General features: G+C 38.1%; 1 protein-coding gene across 1 annotated transcript in view; it reads left to right on the top strand.

The window, feature by feature from the left end:
* The window catches only part of nbas (NBAS subunit of NRZ tethering complex), a 228409-nt gene that overhangs the window by 49357 nt on the left and 164916 nt on the right, over positions 1-14136 (top strand). Inside the window, exons 20-23 of the mRNA XM_030128460.1 lie at positions 1229-1333; positions 1655-1791; positions 4783-4869; positions 11170-11323. Coding sequence (XP_029984320.1) covers positions 1229-1333; positions 1655-1791; positions 4783-4869; positions 11170-11323 — 483 coding nt within the window. The remainder of the gene's footprint in view (positions 1-1228; positions 1334-1654; positions 1792-4782; positions 4870-11169; positions 11324-14136) is intronic.

The following is a 14136-nucleotide window of genomic DNA, read 5'->3' on the forward strand; positions in this document are numbered from 1 at the left end:
ATAACAGAGAATATAATATAAGGACTATTAACACCTGGTGAAGTTAAAATGAAAGCTAGTTTAATATTTTTTCCCCCCTACCTTTGTTGTTGTTATTCATTTGCAGCCTAATTCATTCTCCTTTAATATCTAATCCTTCCAAAGCTAAGACCTTTTTTCATCTGTTTTCTATTCATGCTCTCTTACACAACTAATCTCTTTAAGAATATTGGAAAAGTTGTAGGATATATTACTGCGAGGGCCGTTCTAAGTATTTAAATGAAGGAATGAGTAATTGTTAAATGAATTCTGAGATGGTTATCAGCAATCTGGGAGATAAATGTACCCTGTTTCCATATACAGTACTGTAAGTGTGTATACTAATGGACCACAGTGTATAAGAGGCAGCAACAGTTGTAGGGCAGGACTGATACATTCATGCTTGAAGTGCAACTTTGACATTAGAAACTACTAACACTCTGGATTTCAGATTTTACGATGAATAATATTAACACACACACCTTTTTTCGTCCACAATAAATCACTGACGAACAAGACCGTACTTTCTCCCGTGCAGCAGAGGAAAGATGAGATTTTAGCCTGCTAGATATTCAACTCAGACAGAATGACGTCTCTCTCTTTATTCGGACATTGTCATGGTAACTGCAGCACTCGTCAGTTTCCTTTCGCCCCAATCCATTTTCTCCGGCTGTCTATGAATATGATATTAGGGTTTTTATCATCCCGACTTGGGCTGGCTCTGTCTGCATACGGCCCATTCAAAGGCTATCCATCAGACACACAGTCTCACACACTCTTCTACACAAACACAGAGAGACTCTCACACATCCACCAGCCCCGGCAAAAGAGGGATGCTACAGAGGGTTTTATACGCTCAGGCCCGTATAAATCCCCCCCCAAAGCTAAAGGCTATGACAACAGATGTACCCTTCTGACATATGCGTGTGCACATACTCAGACGCACACTTGCATACCTTCTGTAGATGGTTCAGAGTAAAAGGACAGGGCAGCTGTATGCTAGAAAGTTAAATAGCATCTCTGTTGACTTTGCCTTTGTGTGTTAATTTGCAGTCAAATCTTCTACTTGCCTTTTCCTCTTTTCTAGAGTTTGACTTTCTACCCCCTCATAGCATATTCGCCGGAAAAGATTAACCTCTGCTTCACAGACTTATTTTCTAAGAGTCACTTTGTCGCGTCTCCCTCTTTGCTTCTCGCTGTTTCTCTGCAGGAGATTCTCGGTGGTCCTCATGCAGCAGAGCAGAAGTACGACGCAGAGTTCTTCAAGAAGTTCCGCAGTCAAAATATTGTTTTGTCGGCGAGAAACTACGCGAGGGTGAAGTCTCCGCTCCTCTCCTCAATATTATTGGATCTCATTTATTACCTCATCTCACCTGTCTGAATCTCCACTGGGAACTCAAGATATATTTTACCATACTCCGTGTTTTCATAAAACTTTTTCCAGCCTTATTGTGTTTTAATATAATGTATTGAGATGTGTTGCTTAATGGCTAATAATTCATTTTGAATTGGTGTCAATTTTCTCACAGCGAGCAGTGGTCTTGTGTAGGAATTTATAATATAATAATAAAATAAATATATTGAATAAATGCCTTAAAGATTTCAGTCACTAAAACATCTATTTGTTTGGCCACAGGAGAGTAATGTGCAGGCTCTGGATATTCTGTTCACGTACCATGGAGCAGAACTTCTTCAACATCGGCTAGCTATCCTGTACAACTTCCCAGAAACCACATCTCCACATGAGTATACCATCCTGCTACCCGAGGCCTGGTGAGTGTTTCTTGCTTGTTGGATGTATTCACACAACAGTATTTAACAAAAAATAACCCACTTTACCGCAAAAAAAACCAAAACAGTCTTGATCTATTCAGGACTTGCAATCTTACTTTTAGCTGTAAAGCTCTATTGATTTTACCCCTCAACCAAGGGGTATTGTAATCATTTTGTTGTCTGTCCGTCTGTCTGTCCATTCAGCGTCATAATCGCAATACCTGAAGAATACATTGAGATATCTGCACCAAATTTATGCTGTGGATGCATCTTGGCATGGAAAAGAAGTCTATTGAAAACAGTTGACCTTGACCTACTTTTTAAGGTCAAATGGGCTTGTGCAGTTATAATATCTGAGTACTTTCACATATAAATATGTGTGTAATAAGTTTTACACAAAAACAATCTAATCTAAATTATAAGGCAGTAACATTCAACAGAATCTTACAATATATTTGGCCGAGGGGTATTAAAAGTGTACAGCACGTTATGTTTCTTTGAGAGTTTCAGCAAGAGAAGATTTAGTTAAGACCATTTTTCTATTTAGTTATTTTACATGCATGCAGTACTAAATTACTGAGATGTTCTGGCGATCTTGGAAAATACTTGAAAGTCATTATTTTTAAATGCATGAATACTTGTGAATTCCAAAAAGGCTCAATTAATTAAAAAAAAGTAAAATTAAAAATCAACATTTTTTAATAGAGCCAGAAACCAGTGGCTTGTCATTTTATTCTCACATCTCCTTTTCATTACCTTTCATAACAAGTTACTTTATGAACATAGAAACAGATGTGTAAAAAGACTTGCGTGGCTCTACAGGGATTTGCAGTATCTGATCTGAAGATCAATTTTTTTACACCCCTTTGGAATGCATAAACCTTCAGAATTTTTCTTCACCATCCTCCTAGAGCATTCACACACATGCACGTTTGCCTTCATTATTGTATTATACATAGTGCAAACACTTGAGGACTGACACTGCCAAACACTGCAATAAAATAAAAGGATGCAGATTTAATTGCTACCTCCAGATTTCAGATGTCAACACAGTCAAAACATGTCAAACTGATACAGTAATAGCTGCAATGACTGCAACTGTCCACCATAGTTTCCACCATACATTTCTGATTTGGGGTTTTGGGGATTACTGAAGGGGATGATAGAGGAGTGTTTCTCAGGGGAACATTCCTCTATCTTTTATGGATTCGCTAATAGAAATGGTGGATTGGACTTACTGATGAGTGCAGCCAACCATTCATTGTGCCTTTTTGTCATCTTTTTGCTTTTGTTTTATTTACCTTCTCTCATTTCCATTTCTACTCTTATTGATGTCACTCTTTAACTCTTCAGTGTATTCATCTACAGACAGGATATAAAGAAATATCTATACAGCAGACAAGGCTTACATCCCCTGGAGTAATGAATAAATGCATTAATACATACACTGTACCATGACTAAGGAATAATTGTTATTAGAACACCTAACATCGTGCACACATTCTATCAGCGTTCCCTTTTATTAGCTATGTCTGAGTTTGTATGGAGGTCAGGCGACTGGCTGCAGCTCTGCAGTGAGCATCCATCATGGCTCTGCTGCTGTGGGGCAGTTTCCTATTTTCCCCCAGCCCGTTGAGCACCAACCAACTGCTGCTCCAACAGAGCTCTCTCCTCTACTGCAGTAGAAGGAGGTGACTGGAACCATCTGTTTGAAGCTCACTCACTATACTTAATTCTTGCTTCGCTGGATGAAGAAAATTTTCTCGTGTAATATTGATCAGGACCGTGAGGCGTCCTGTAGATGGCGAGGGAGAATGCAGAGCAGCGGCGTTTTATTGAAAAGTTTTGCCTGTAGGTTCAAAGAGTTGGCCCAGTGGAAATAAAGATAAACTTAAATGCCAATTTTAAGTTTGCATTGCATCTCCATTTTCCTCCCACCCTGCTTTCCTTTACTTCTCAGGCTGACGTGAAGTAGATTAGGGGAGCGGGCGTGGAATAATTCATTCCTCCCATCGATATTTGAGCACTCACACCAATATTTACTCTCCATCCTCCAACCTGGGTCTCTTTAATAAGGAAGGAGGACCAGGGAGTTAGGAAATGACAAATAAAAGAAAGTGAAAGAAGCTTGTGTTAGTGGTTCACCCTCAGTGGGCATTTTTTAAACATAGAAGTAGGACTCCTCTATCTCTGTCGACACGGTGTTAAAACTTCCAATCTTAATGGATGAACCGGTGCAGGGGCGTTGGTAAAATTCCCTTCACTTTCTGTGCGATGACATAAATCATATCAACTATTTAGACACTTGTTATGTATTTTGTGATTGGATAGAATTTATAGCCGTGTGAAAAACTGCTTCAGCATGTGTGTGTGTGCACTCTGCCTTTAACTGCACCAAAGCTATAGATGATTTGTAGCCAGTGCTATCTCCTTGAGTTTTACAGCCCCAGTACATATTTTTCTGTCTACAGACAAATAGATAACAAGAAAAAAAATGAATTAATCCCAGAATAAGAGATAAAACATTTCCTTTTCAGCCAGTGTCCAACTTTGCGTGCTTGCATTCATACTGAATAGTGTGTGTTTGTGTGTGAGGATGTCGATGCGTCTGAGTCTTGTCAGCACTGACATGCGAGGTTACAGAGTCATTCTTCACTTTGGTTTCTTTTCTTGTGTGTTCCCTATTTATCTTCTTCAGGCCTGTCACACTCAAGGAGAACAGGAAGAAGTAAAGCTTAGTACCAAGTTGACGTTTAGAAAATAAAAGTCTTCTCTATTTACAGCCAAGGCACGACTCATGCTTCGCTAGACATCTTTGGCTTATTTATGATCATGTTTTTTTTGTTGTTATTTCTGCCTCATTTTACTCTGTATGCTTTTGTTCAAATGTTTGGGCTAGTGTTTGTATTTCTAGAAGATACCGATCTTCTAATTCTTCTGTTTTTTTCTCCTTTCTTTTCATTTCTCTATGCCCTTTTCTTCGTCTCTTAGCCTGGACGACAAAGAAGAGTTGGTGTTGATTCCATGGGACGAGCAGAGACACAGAGAAATGGACTGGTGCGAAACAGAGGAATGCAGGTAAATGGTTAACATCACCTTCAACGTAAACGCATTACACCAAGCTATAGAATGCTTTGTGTAACGGATTAGACAATTTTTCAAAACAGCTGACCCATCACAAAGCATTTCATTTCAAATCTCATTTGTAATGATGTCAAGATGCAGAGAAATATGCAGAGTGAACAAAAGCTAATTCAGAGAGGACCATACTGTGAGTGAAAAATAATTACATACCGTAGTGAAGTGGTTTGAGATCAATGTCCTGAATCGTCCAAGGGTATCAAATGTTGATCTTTTGAGTATAATCTAGATAATAGCATATGTTTGATGCATGAAAAATAAAAAACAGGTTCTCTAAGTGTGTAATAAACTGAAGGGCCTACAGCATGTGGCAGTAGTAGTCAAGACTCATAGACGTTCCATTGGGTGGTGAATGTCTAATAAGGGATTTATAGATAAGTGTCATCATGCCGCTGTACCAGGAAAAGATACAATACTTAACAATGCTTCACTAGTCACTAGTCTTAGTATGGAATGAGGGTATGGTAAGGTACATACTTGCCTTGTTATATCCAGGCTCAAGTATCTCCAGTGATGATTCTAAGATACAAGATTCAAAAGTTTCGTTGCCATTTGTGCATATACACATACACACAGGAATTCTTGTGTGGTCGTTCAGAGAGTCAGATAGAAAAATACTAGAAAAAACACATAATTCTATAAAGAAAAGCCGCTTACATGTATAAATATATATATATATGTAAGTGTATAAAAACCAATACAAATGCATAAAAACTGACCCAGGAGACAATAAAATAAATAAATAAATAAATACACCGCAAGGAGGTAGTCAGTCTGAGCGAGCTCATATATATACATACACACGCATATACATACGTATACACGTGTACACATACATTTTATTGCACTAGGTGAGAATGATAAGCATGAGAGTGGAAACAGCATGTTTGTAGATTGTATCACCATCATCCAAGACTGACGACCAGACTCAACTCAACTATACAGTAGTTTTCCTACAACTTAAAGGGAAGCGGGCTGTGTCTGTGTATTAGATTAGATTAGATTAGATAGAACTTTATTGATCCTTTGGGCAAAGCCCTCAGGAAATTGAGGTTCCAATAGCAGCACAAACACCAGATATACAGGGTGGGGAAGCAAAATTTACAATATTTTGAGGCAGGGATTGAAAGACAGTGTATGACCAATTAGTTTATTGAAAGTCATGAGAATTTATTTGCCACAAGAAAATGTACATAATAGAAAATGTTTTTATTCTATGTGTCCTCCTTCTTTCTCAATAACTGCCTTCACACGCTTCCTGAAACTTGCGCAAGTGTTCCTCAAATATTCGGGTGACAACTTCTCCCATTCTTCTTTAATAGTATCTTCCAGACTTTCTCGTAATAGTTTTGCTCATAGTCATTCTCTTCTTTCCATTATAAACAGTCTTTATGGACACTCCAACTATTTTTGAAATCTCCTTTGGTGTGACGAGTGCATTCAGCAAATCACACACTCTTTGACATTTGCCTTCCTGATTACTCATATGGGCAAAAGTTTCTGAAAAGGTATGGATAATAGTGTTAGGTATGATTATGACATCAATATATGTTTGGTTTCAAAACAACTGACGTAGTGCCTGCTGAGAAAAAACAACTAAATGTTCATTGTAAATTTTGCTTCCCCACCCTGTACATACAAGAAATACCACAAGAAAATAGCAAAACAATAACCCTACAAAAGAAAACAGTACTGAAAAAAAAAATAAATAAAAAATAATAATTTAAAAAAAAGAAAAACAGGCAATTGCACATTGTAAAGTGCTAGTAGGAACAAGTAACAAGGTGGTAATAATAAAGTAATAATAAAATAATAATGATAATAATAATAAAAATAATAATAAGCAGCAGTAAAAAAAAACGAATTACCAGCAACAAGAAAACAACCATTGCACACTGGAATAAGCAATAAACAACTTAAACAACATTGGTAAGCCAAGCCAACATATAAAAGGCAAGATTTGCCATGGTTTAGGATCCAATTCAACATGATTGGAAACGATTCTTCAGTACTGACATATTTATACGCTGTGATTCAGTCAGTATTGGCTTAAGATCAAGCGTTGTTTTGTCTTACATTAAATACTAGTGCATCTTGAAGAGCAAGAAGAGAAAGTTCTTAACATCAAATCCCTATTCACATGTGACTAGTATCAACCATGGACCTTTGGGGATTTGGACATTAATCCCCACATCTGTGTTTCATGTGGCGCATTCGGCTGGTTAAATGAAGTCTATTTGAGAGGTTGTTCTTCTGAATGAATATCACCTGTCTCCTGAATTTGCAGCCAAAACACTTCAAACTTTTATTTACCACCAGCAAGCCTTTGTTGCCCTTGACCAAGAAACAGACTGAATAAATGACTGGAGGAAACAAAAATGTTGCAAATTCCACCAAATCACAGAGATGTCAATTCAGGGATATTTCCTGAAATAGGATGGGTCTTTTACTGTTGTATTTTTAATTTACAAATTACAGGCAGTTATTCTATACATGATAATATGGCTACGTAATCTGCAAAAACAAAAAATATTGTCATCTAGATATTACAGAGAAGAGACAATATTATTAATACAGTTTCTAAAAAAAAAATCAAGGCCAAATGTGACCCTGTCAGAACGCCTTTAATTATTTCGAGTGTGACACACTGAAATCCTCCAGAATGGTGATTCTGAGTGAACCCATTTGAACCCAGTTTTCCAGTGTCTCAGTAAGCAGAAAATAATCAGCTGTATAGAAAGCTTTCCAAAAGTCAGTGAAGACATCATCACAATCCCATACCTATATTCCATACCATAATAATAGGACTAGTGTCATGAAGCATTGTTAAAATTCATGCTCCGTGCACGCCATGTGCTTTTGTTGGCATCATTATGTAAAACAAAACATGACATCCTATTATCCAAATGTTAAACAGAACCATCACAAAACAAACTAATACCAAATCTTGTTGCGCTGCCAATTTATGCCATTTGCCTGCTTCTGTTGGGAGCCAGCTTCATTTACAGTTTTATTTAGCGGGCTCTTTTTATTGCTCTTTGGTGAAGAGACATAATATCAGTTGGCCACCACGGTGTACTTGGCCAGGAACTGGAGGGTGAATTTTGGATACTGTTACGCATTTATTGGAGTTACAATGATGCCAACAGTGTTTAGGACTGTATTTATGACCTATCTTGCCACCCACAATTCCTTTTCATTGCCATGTGATTAGTAGTTTAACTGTGTTTTGCAGTAGCTTGTTGTAGTTTAACTTCTACATTCATTTTTGCATAGAGACCCAAGTGCTTCAACTATTTGCTATTTATTTGTGCAGCTGCCTACAGTTTTTTTTTTCTTATTCTTTTATCTGTAATCACCACCACCTACTCGCTATTTATGTAGTGCTGTGAAAAACAGTTGATATTGCTCAGTGTGCTCACACATGAAGCCTCAGGAATAATCACAGTCACCCATTTGCCTGAAGTAAATGCAGTGCATGGAATTCTGCAAATATCCCAACTGAAGAGCCTATTTTACTGGAATGCAACTTTATATATCACATATTTTTTTTTATAATTTTGTATCACTTTTTTTGTTTTGTTTTACATCCTCATGTAATATATGTGTATTACTGCTTTGAAAGGGATAGAGTTTATTTTGATGTGAAATGCTGTTGCGAAATAGACAGTCTATCAGTGATATGTATAGCATTTTTATGTTTGTGCTTTGTCAGAATTAAGTCTGTTATGTGTAGGATTTTTGAGTTACTTATGGGATCTGACAGGGGAATTTAGGGTAGGTAGAAGGATGGGGTAAGGGGGCGGGAAATTATAAGTTGAACTTCATCCTGCTCCCTTTTGAATGTTTTCCTTTCTTTTTATATGAATCTTTTTCTTGTCTGGTTTTAATGTTATATTCGGAATAAATAAACAAACAGTTTAAGTAACCAAACTGCAGTTCTCCCAATGGCAGCTTTGATATATCTCAACTCCTTCCATGTATTACTTGGTACACTGGTGTTTTCCATAGACTATATATAAAGATGGATGCTGTGATGGCATTAACTTGACCATGTAAAAATGAGCCCCAAATCCATCCATCTCGGGAAGTTGCTGTATTGCACATGTTATAATTTGGAGTCAGAGTTTGCATAGAGAAAACACAGGAACATCAAGCTGCTTACGTGATTGGTTTGCAGCTATGTGCCTGACAAATTCAGGACTGCTACAGGGTGGGGAAGCAAAATTTACAATGAACATTTAGTTGTTTTTTCTCAGCAGGCACTACGTCAATTGTTTTGAAACCAAACATATATTGATGTCATAATCATACCTAACACTATTATCCATACCTTTTCAGAAACTTTTGCCCATATGAGTAATCAGGAAAGTAAACGTCAAAGAGTGTGTGATTTGCTGAATGCACTCGTCACACCAAAGGAGATTTCAAAAATAGTTGGAGTGTCCATAAAGACTGTTTATAATGGAAAGAAGAGAATGACTATGAGCAAAACTATTACGAGAAAGTCTGGAAGATACTATTAAAGAAGAATGGGAGAAGTTGTCACCCGAATATTTGAGGAACACTTGCGCAAGTTTCAGGAAGCGTGTGAAGGCAGTTATTGAGAAAGAAGGAGGACACATAGAATAAAAACATTTTCTATTATGTCAATTTTCTTGTGGCAAATAAATTCTCATGACTTTCAATAAACTAATCGATCATACACTGTCTTTCAATCCCTGCCTCAAAATATTGTAAATTTTGCTTCCCCACCCTTTATTGGTTGTTACAGTTATAAATCATTCATTTTTTTAACGTCAAATGACTCATTGACCCATAAAGTCCCAGTGCTACTTTTGTGGCAGTTTCAAAATAAATTTTTCTCTCTATTCAACCTTTCCTAAGTGTTTTATCACCATTTATTATAATATTATCCTCTGCATTTTGCTTTTTTTTTTTTTAGTGAAAATCACATTTTCCTATATTTAATTTACTGATCTTGTGGATGTTCATAAAAGCTCAGATTAAAGTTGAGGGTTATTATATCAGAAAACTGAAGAAAAAGTGACTTATCGGAAAGATTTCATTAACTGAACAGAAACCAAGTGTCACCATCCACTGTCATTTATCAAACTGGTGATGAATAATAGTTTTTTTTACATGTGAATTACATGTGATGGTGTTTCCACGTTCGCTACGGAGCCTCTGAACATCCAAATGGGTCATATACAGGGTGGGGAAGCAAAATTTACAATGAACATTTAGTTGTTTTTTCTCAGCAGGCACTACGTCAATTGTTTTGAAAGTAAACATATATTGATGTCATAATCATACCTAACACTATTATCCATACCTTTTCGGAAACTTTTGCCCATATGAGTAATCAGGAAAGCAAACGTCAAAGAGTGTGTGATTTGCTGAATGCACTCGTCACACCAAAGGAGATTTCAAAAATAGTTGGAGTGTCCATAAAGACTGTTTATAATGGAAAGAAGAGAATGACTATGAGCAAAACTATTACGAGAAAGTCTGGAAGATACTATTAAAGAAGAATGGGAGAAGTTGTCACCCGAATATTTGAGGAACACTTGCGCAAGTTTCAGGAAGCGTGTGAAGGCAGTTATTGAGAAAGAAGGAGGACACATAGAATAAAAACATTTTCTATTATGTCAATTTTCTTGTGGCAAATAAATTCTCATGACTTTCAATAAACTAATTGATCATACACTGTCTTTCAATCCCAGCCTCAAAATATTGTAAATTTTGCTTCCCCACCCTGTATGATGACCATGGAAAGATGACAAACTGCATTTTACACCAATTATTTACATTTATTGACAGGATTAGTGGATCAGCAGGTATTAAACAGTTCAGATCAGTGATGATTTTGGTCACCAGTGGCTGTTTGGGTCTTTATGGGTTAAAAGCTAACTGATCAAAAAGATGACAATACCAGCACAGCTTTGTCACAGAAATCTGCCTAAAAAGACTGAAATCACCTTTGTGAAAATATGTTGGACATCTAATTTAGTTTTTAGTTTGACCAAAGTGTGAAAATAACATGTAGGGGTTTGGAATTATGACCTATACTGCGGCAGATACAAGGGACGATCATCATTTTTGATTTCCAGTGTTTCTTTTTTCCTTTCTCCTCCATTGATCTGATTGATCTAACCACATCTGCCTTTTTATCTTTCCAACTGAAAAATGACCCATGACTATAACATACACTCTTATCCACTTCTTTCTCTTCAGAGCGGTCCTGGACCAACACATGTTTGATGATGACAGTTTTCTGTATGACGAGTGTCCAGAGCTGCTGAGGTTCCGCACAGCGACGCCCTCCATCCAACTACTGACCGACTGGTACCAGAGCAGAGCCCAGGATATCGACTCCTGCTCCCGACAGGTACAAAGACTTCAGTTGTTGCAGGTTCCTATTTGTAGGTGTGCGAAAAGTAACTAGAAATTAGAAATTGGTAATAAAATCCATATTCCTATTACAAATTTATTCAAACAAATGATACGCGTTCTTTATTACATGGGAAAATGAAAATAAATATTCATATTTCAATGTAAGCACCAGTTTCCTCAAACAGCCAGTGATGGAATGAACAACCTTTTGAAGGACGTCATCTGGGATATCATTGAGAACCTCCTGAATTTATGAAAAAGAAATAAAACAATAAGAAAATAAGAAATCCCCCTTAGTGTTGTCTGTTTAACAAAGGTTTTTGTCTTGACTTTAGTGATACTAAAAATTCTATAACCAATTTCTAATGCCTTGTTACTTTTCACCCATCTTGTAGATCACACTTGAGTGGAACTGTACAAATTTTCATTGCTTTGACTTTCATCTTACAATTAGTTTGTTAGCCCCCTGTTATTCTCAATCATACATCGCAATCGGCTCTCACTGGAATTAATTTCTCAATTAAGGTGTGTGTTTTTTTCACAGCCTGTTAACGCTCCTTTGCAGGAAAATTGGACTTGATTGCAACTTACTCCAGGATAAAATTCTGAAAAGAATTATTAGACTGTCTGTCAAGATGGAAAATAATTGTCTTTGCACTTTTTTGTTAGATGATTGGGCATAAAAACATGACAACCCCAAATTCAGATTGCATAGGAGATGTTGCCAACCTCCATCAGTCAAGGTCACTTTGATCCTATCTGTGACAGTCATTATCATATTTGCCATATGGACTTCTAATGAAGAGTAACCACAGCTTCTGTCATCTGCGTTCTGTTGCTGTAGCTGAAAAATAGGAGTTGATGGGACTTGTTTAGTGGAGTAATGGGATGTAACTGGCGGAGCTGCCCACTCTCTCCACCCACACTATCCACACCATGGCTCTGTCCCCTCTTTAGCTCCTTCACAGTGATGGATCAAGGTTGTCACAGCTTTCTCTTTGTCTTTGTGAAAGGGCTAACTAGGGTGCAGTCATATCTTTCCCCTTCATTTCTTCATTTCATTGCTTTCACTGGGAGTGAGGAGGATGGAGGAGAAGAGATTTGGGGGTCCATTGCTCATTTTTGAAGACAACCGGGGAATCGTGCCTTTCATCATCCTCTCACTCAAGAGAGAGAAAGAGAAAACTGAGTGAAAGGAAGCTTTTGTTAATCTCTAGGAATCACACCCGCTCTCTTATTCACTCCCTCCCTTGTTCCTTTTTAATTAGCCTTCATCTCCTCTCTCACACTTTACTCCAGGAGCGTCTTGGGACCGTCCCTTACTCATATGCTCTTACTTTTTCACACAGTCATCCTCTGTCACACGCAAACACAACAGTTCACAGACACCGAAACAGTTTCCGCTACCTTTTGCGGGGCATTTTTCTCCCTCCTCCTTCTTCTTTACTTTTTCATCTCATTTGTTTTCTCTCATTTGTATCTTCCTCCCATCCCTCATCTGGCCCGTGTTTATGCTTGGGAGAGCATTTTAATGGAGGGAAATGGGGTTTGATTAAAAGGAGCCACATCTGAGGAAACTGGAGTGTTCTCAACTGGTCACAGAGCGACAGGAGGCGAAGCAGTGAATGGGAAGATTGACAAGATGGCTCAGAGAGAAAGACGGGTTTGGAGAGAGAAAAAAGAGTGGAAGCACAAGCAGCAGAAAGAAAAGGGAGATAAATGCTTAGCCAGAGCACCATCCCTGGTTAGGTTAGAGTGTATTACAGGCACATAAAGAGAGGTGCGGGGCAGAACTAACAGATGCTAAGATAAAAAAGGAAAGCAATCTCATGGCTAACACCGTCTGCGGGAAAGAAAATCATCGGTTGTAAGGGGGTGAAAGGGTAGAAATAAAGGATATTACAAGCAAGTGTTGTCTGAAACACTGTTGGCAGCAAAATGGTACAAAATGAGAGGGTGTCTTTGGAAAACAGACAGTGATGGGGAACATGCATACAAGGAAGGCAAAGGGTCAGACAGGGAGTTCACATAAAGGCCAACCACGGTAGACACTATTAAGATCTTTAAGACGAGGAAAGAGTATAATTGAAGAGAAATTGTAAAGACTATGCCTTGAACTTGTGAAAGAAAAAGAAAGGGGAAAGACAAAGAAAGATCAGACTGCAATGAAAATTAAACTAAAGACTGTGAAATCTGCTGGGGTGGCGAGAGCAAGACAGGGCAGAGGGAGAGAGAGAGACGGACGGGACTAGTGTTACAGTGGAAGGAATGATGTGGAGGAGGGGGGTTGTAATTAAAAAGTGTGAGATTTTAACATCTGAATTGTCTGTGCTTAGCTGGGGAATCTATCTCTGGAGAGCGAGGGAAGAGAGGAGACGGGAGGGTTACTCACAGTTAGATCAATAGACTTTTCTCTCTTGTTGTGTGTAATTGCTTGGGCTCTGACTCAAGGTGATTTGGGTTTTTTTCTTCTTTTTTTTTTTTCATGTGTATGTGTGTGTGTGTGTACCTTTTACAAATGGGAGCGCCGAATTATTTATTCAGCAAGAAATGTGTTGCATTACGCTGAAGATGACAAGGTTACATCCCCAGTGAGCGTGCGCGCGGTCGCGTGCGTTCGTGTACAAGCGAAACGCTACACTAACCGCTATGCCAAAGGGCTTTCCTTTTCGAAAAGGTGAAGAGAAAGCAATCATCACTACATCTGCTATCGACTGGCTTCCATCCACAGGTGGCTGAACATCGATCGGCGGGGCGTGCTGCTGGCATATAGGTGGTCGGGTATTGATCAGTTGGTCTTCTAGATGG

Source organism: Sphaeramia orbicularis, chromosome 24 (assembly GCF_902148855.1).
Source record: "Sphaeramia orbicularis chromosome 24, fSphaOr1.1, whole genome shotgun sequence".
In the NCBI taxonomy this organism is placed as follows: Eukaryota; Metazoa; Chordata; class Actinopteri; order Kurtiformes; family Apogonidae; genus Sphaeramia; species Sphaeramia orbicularis.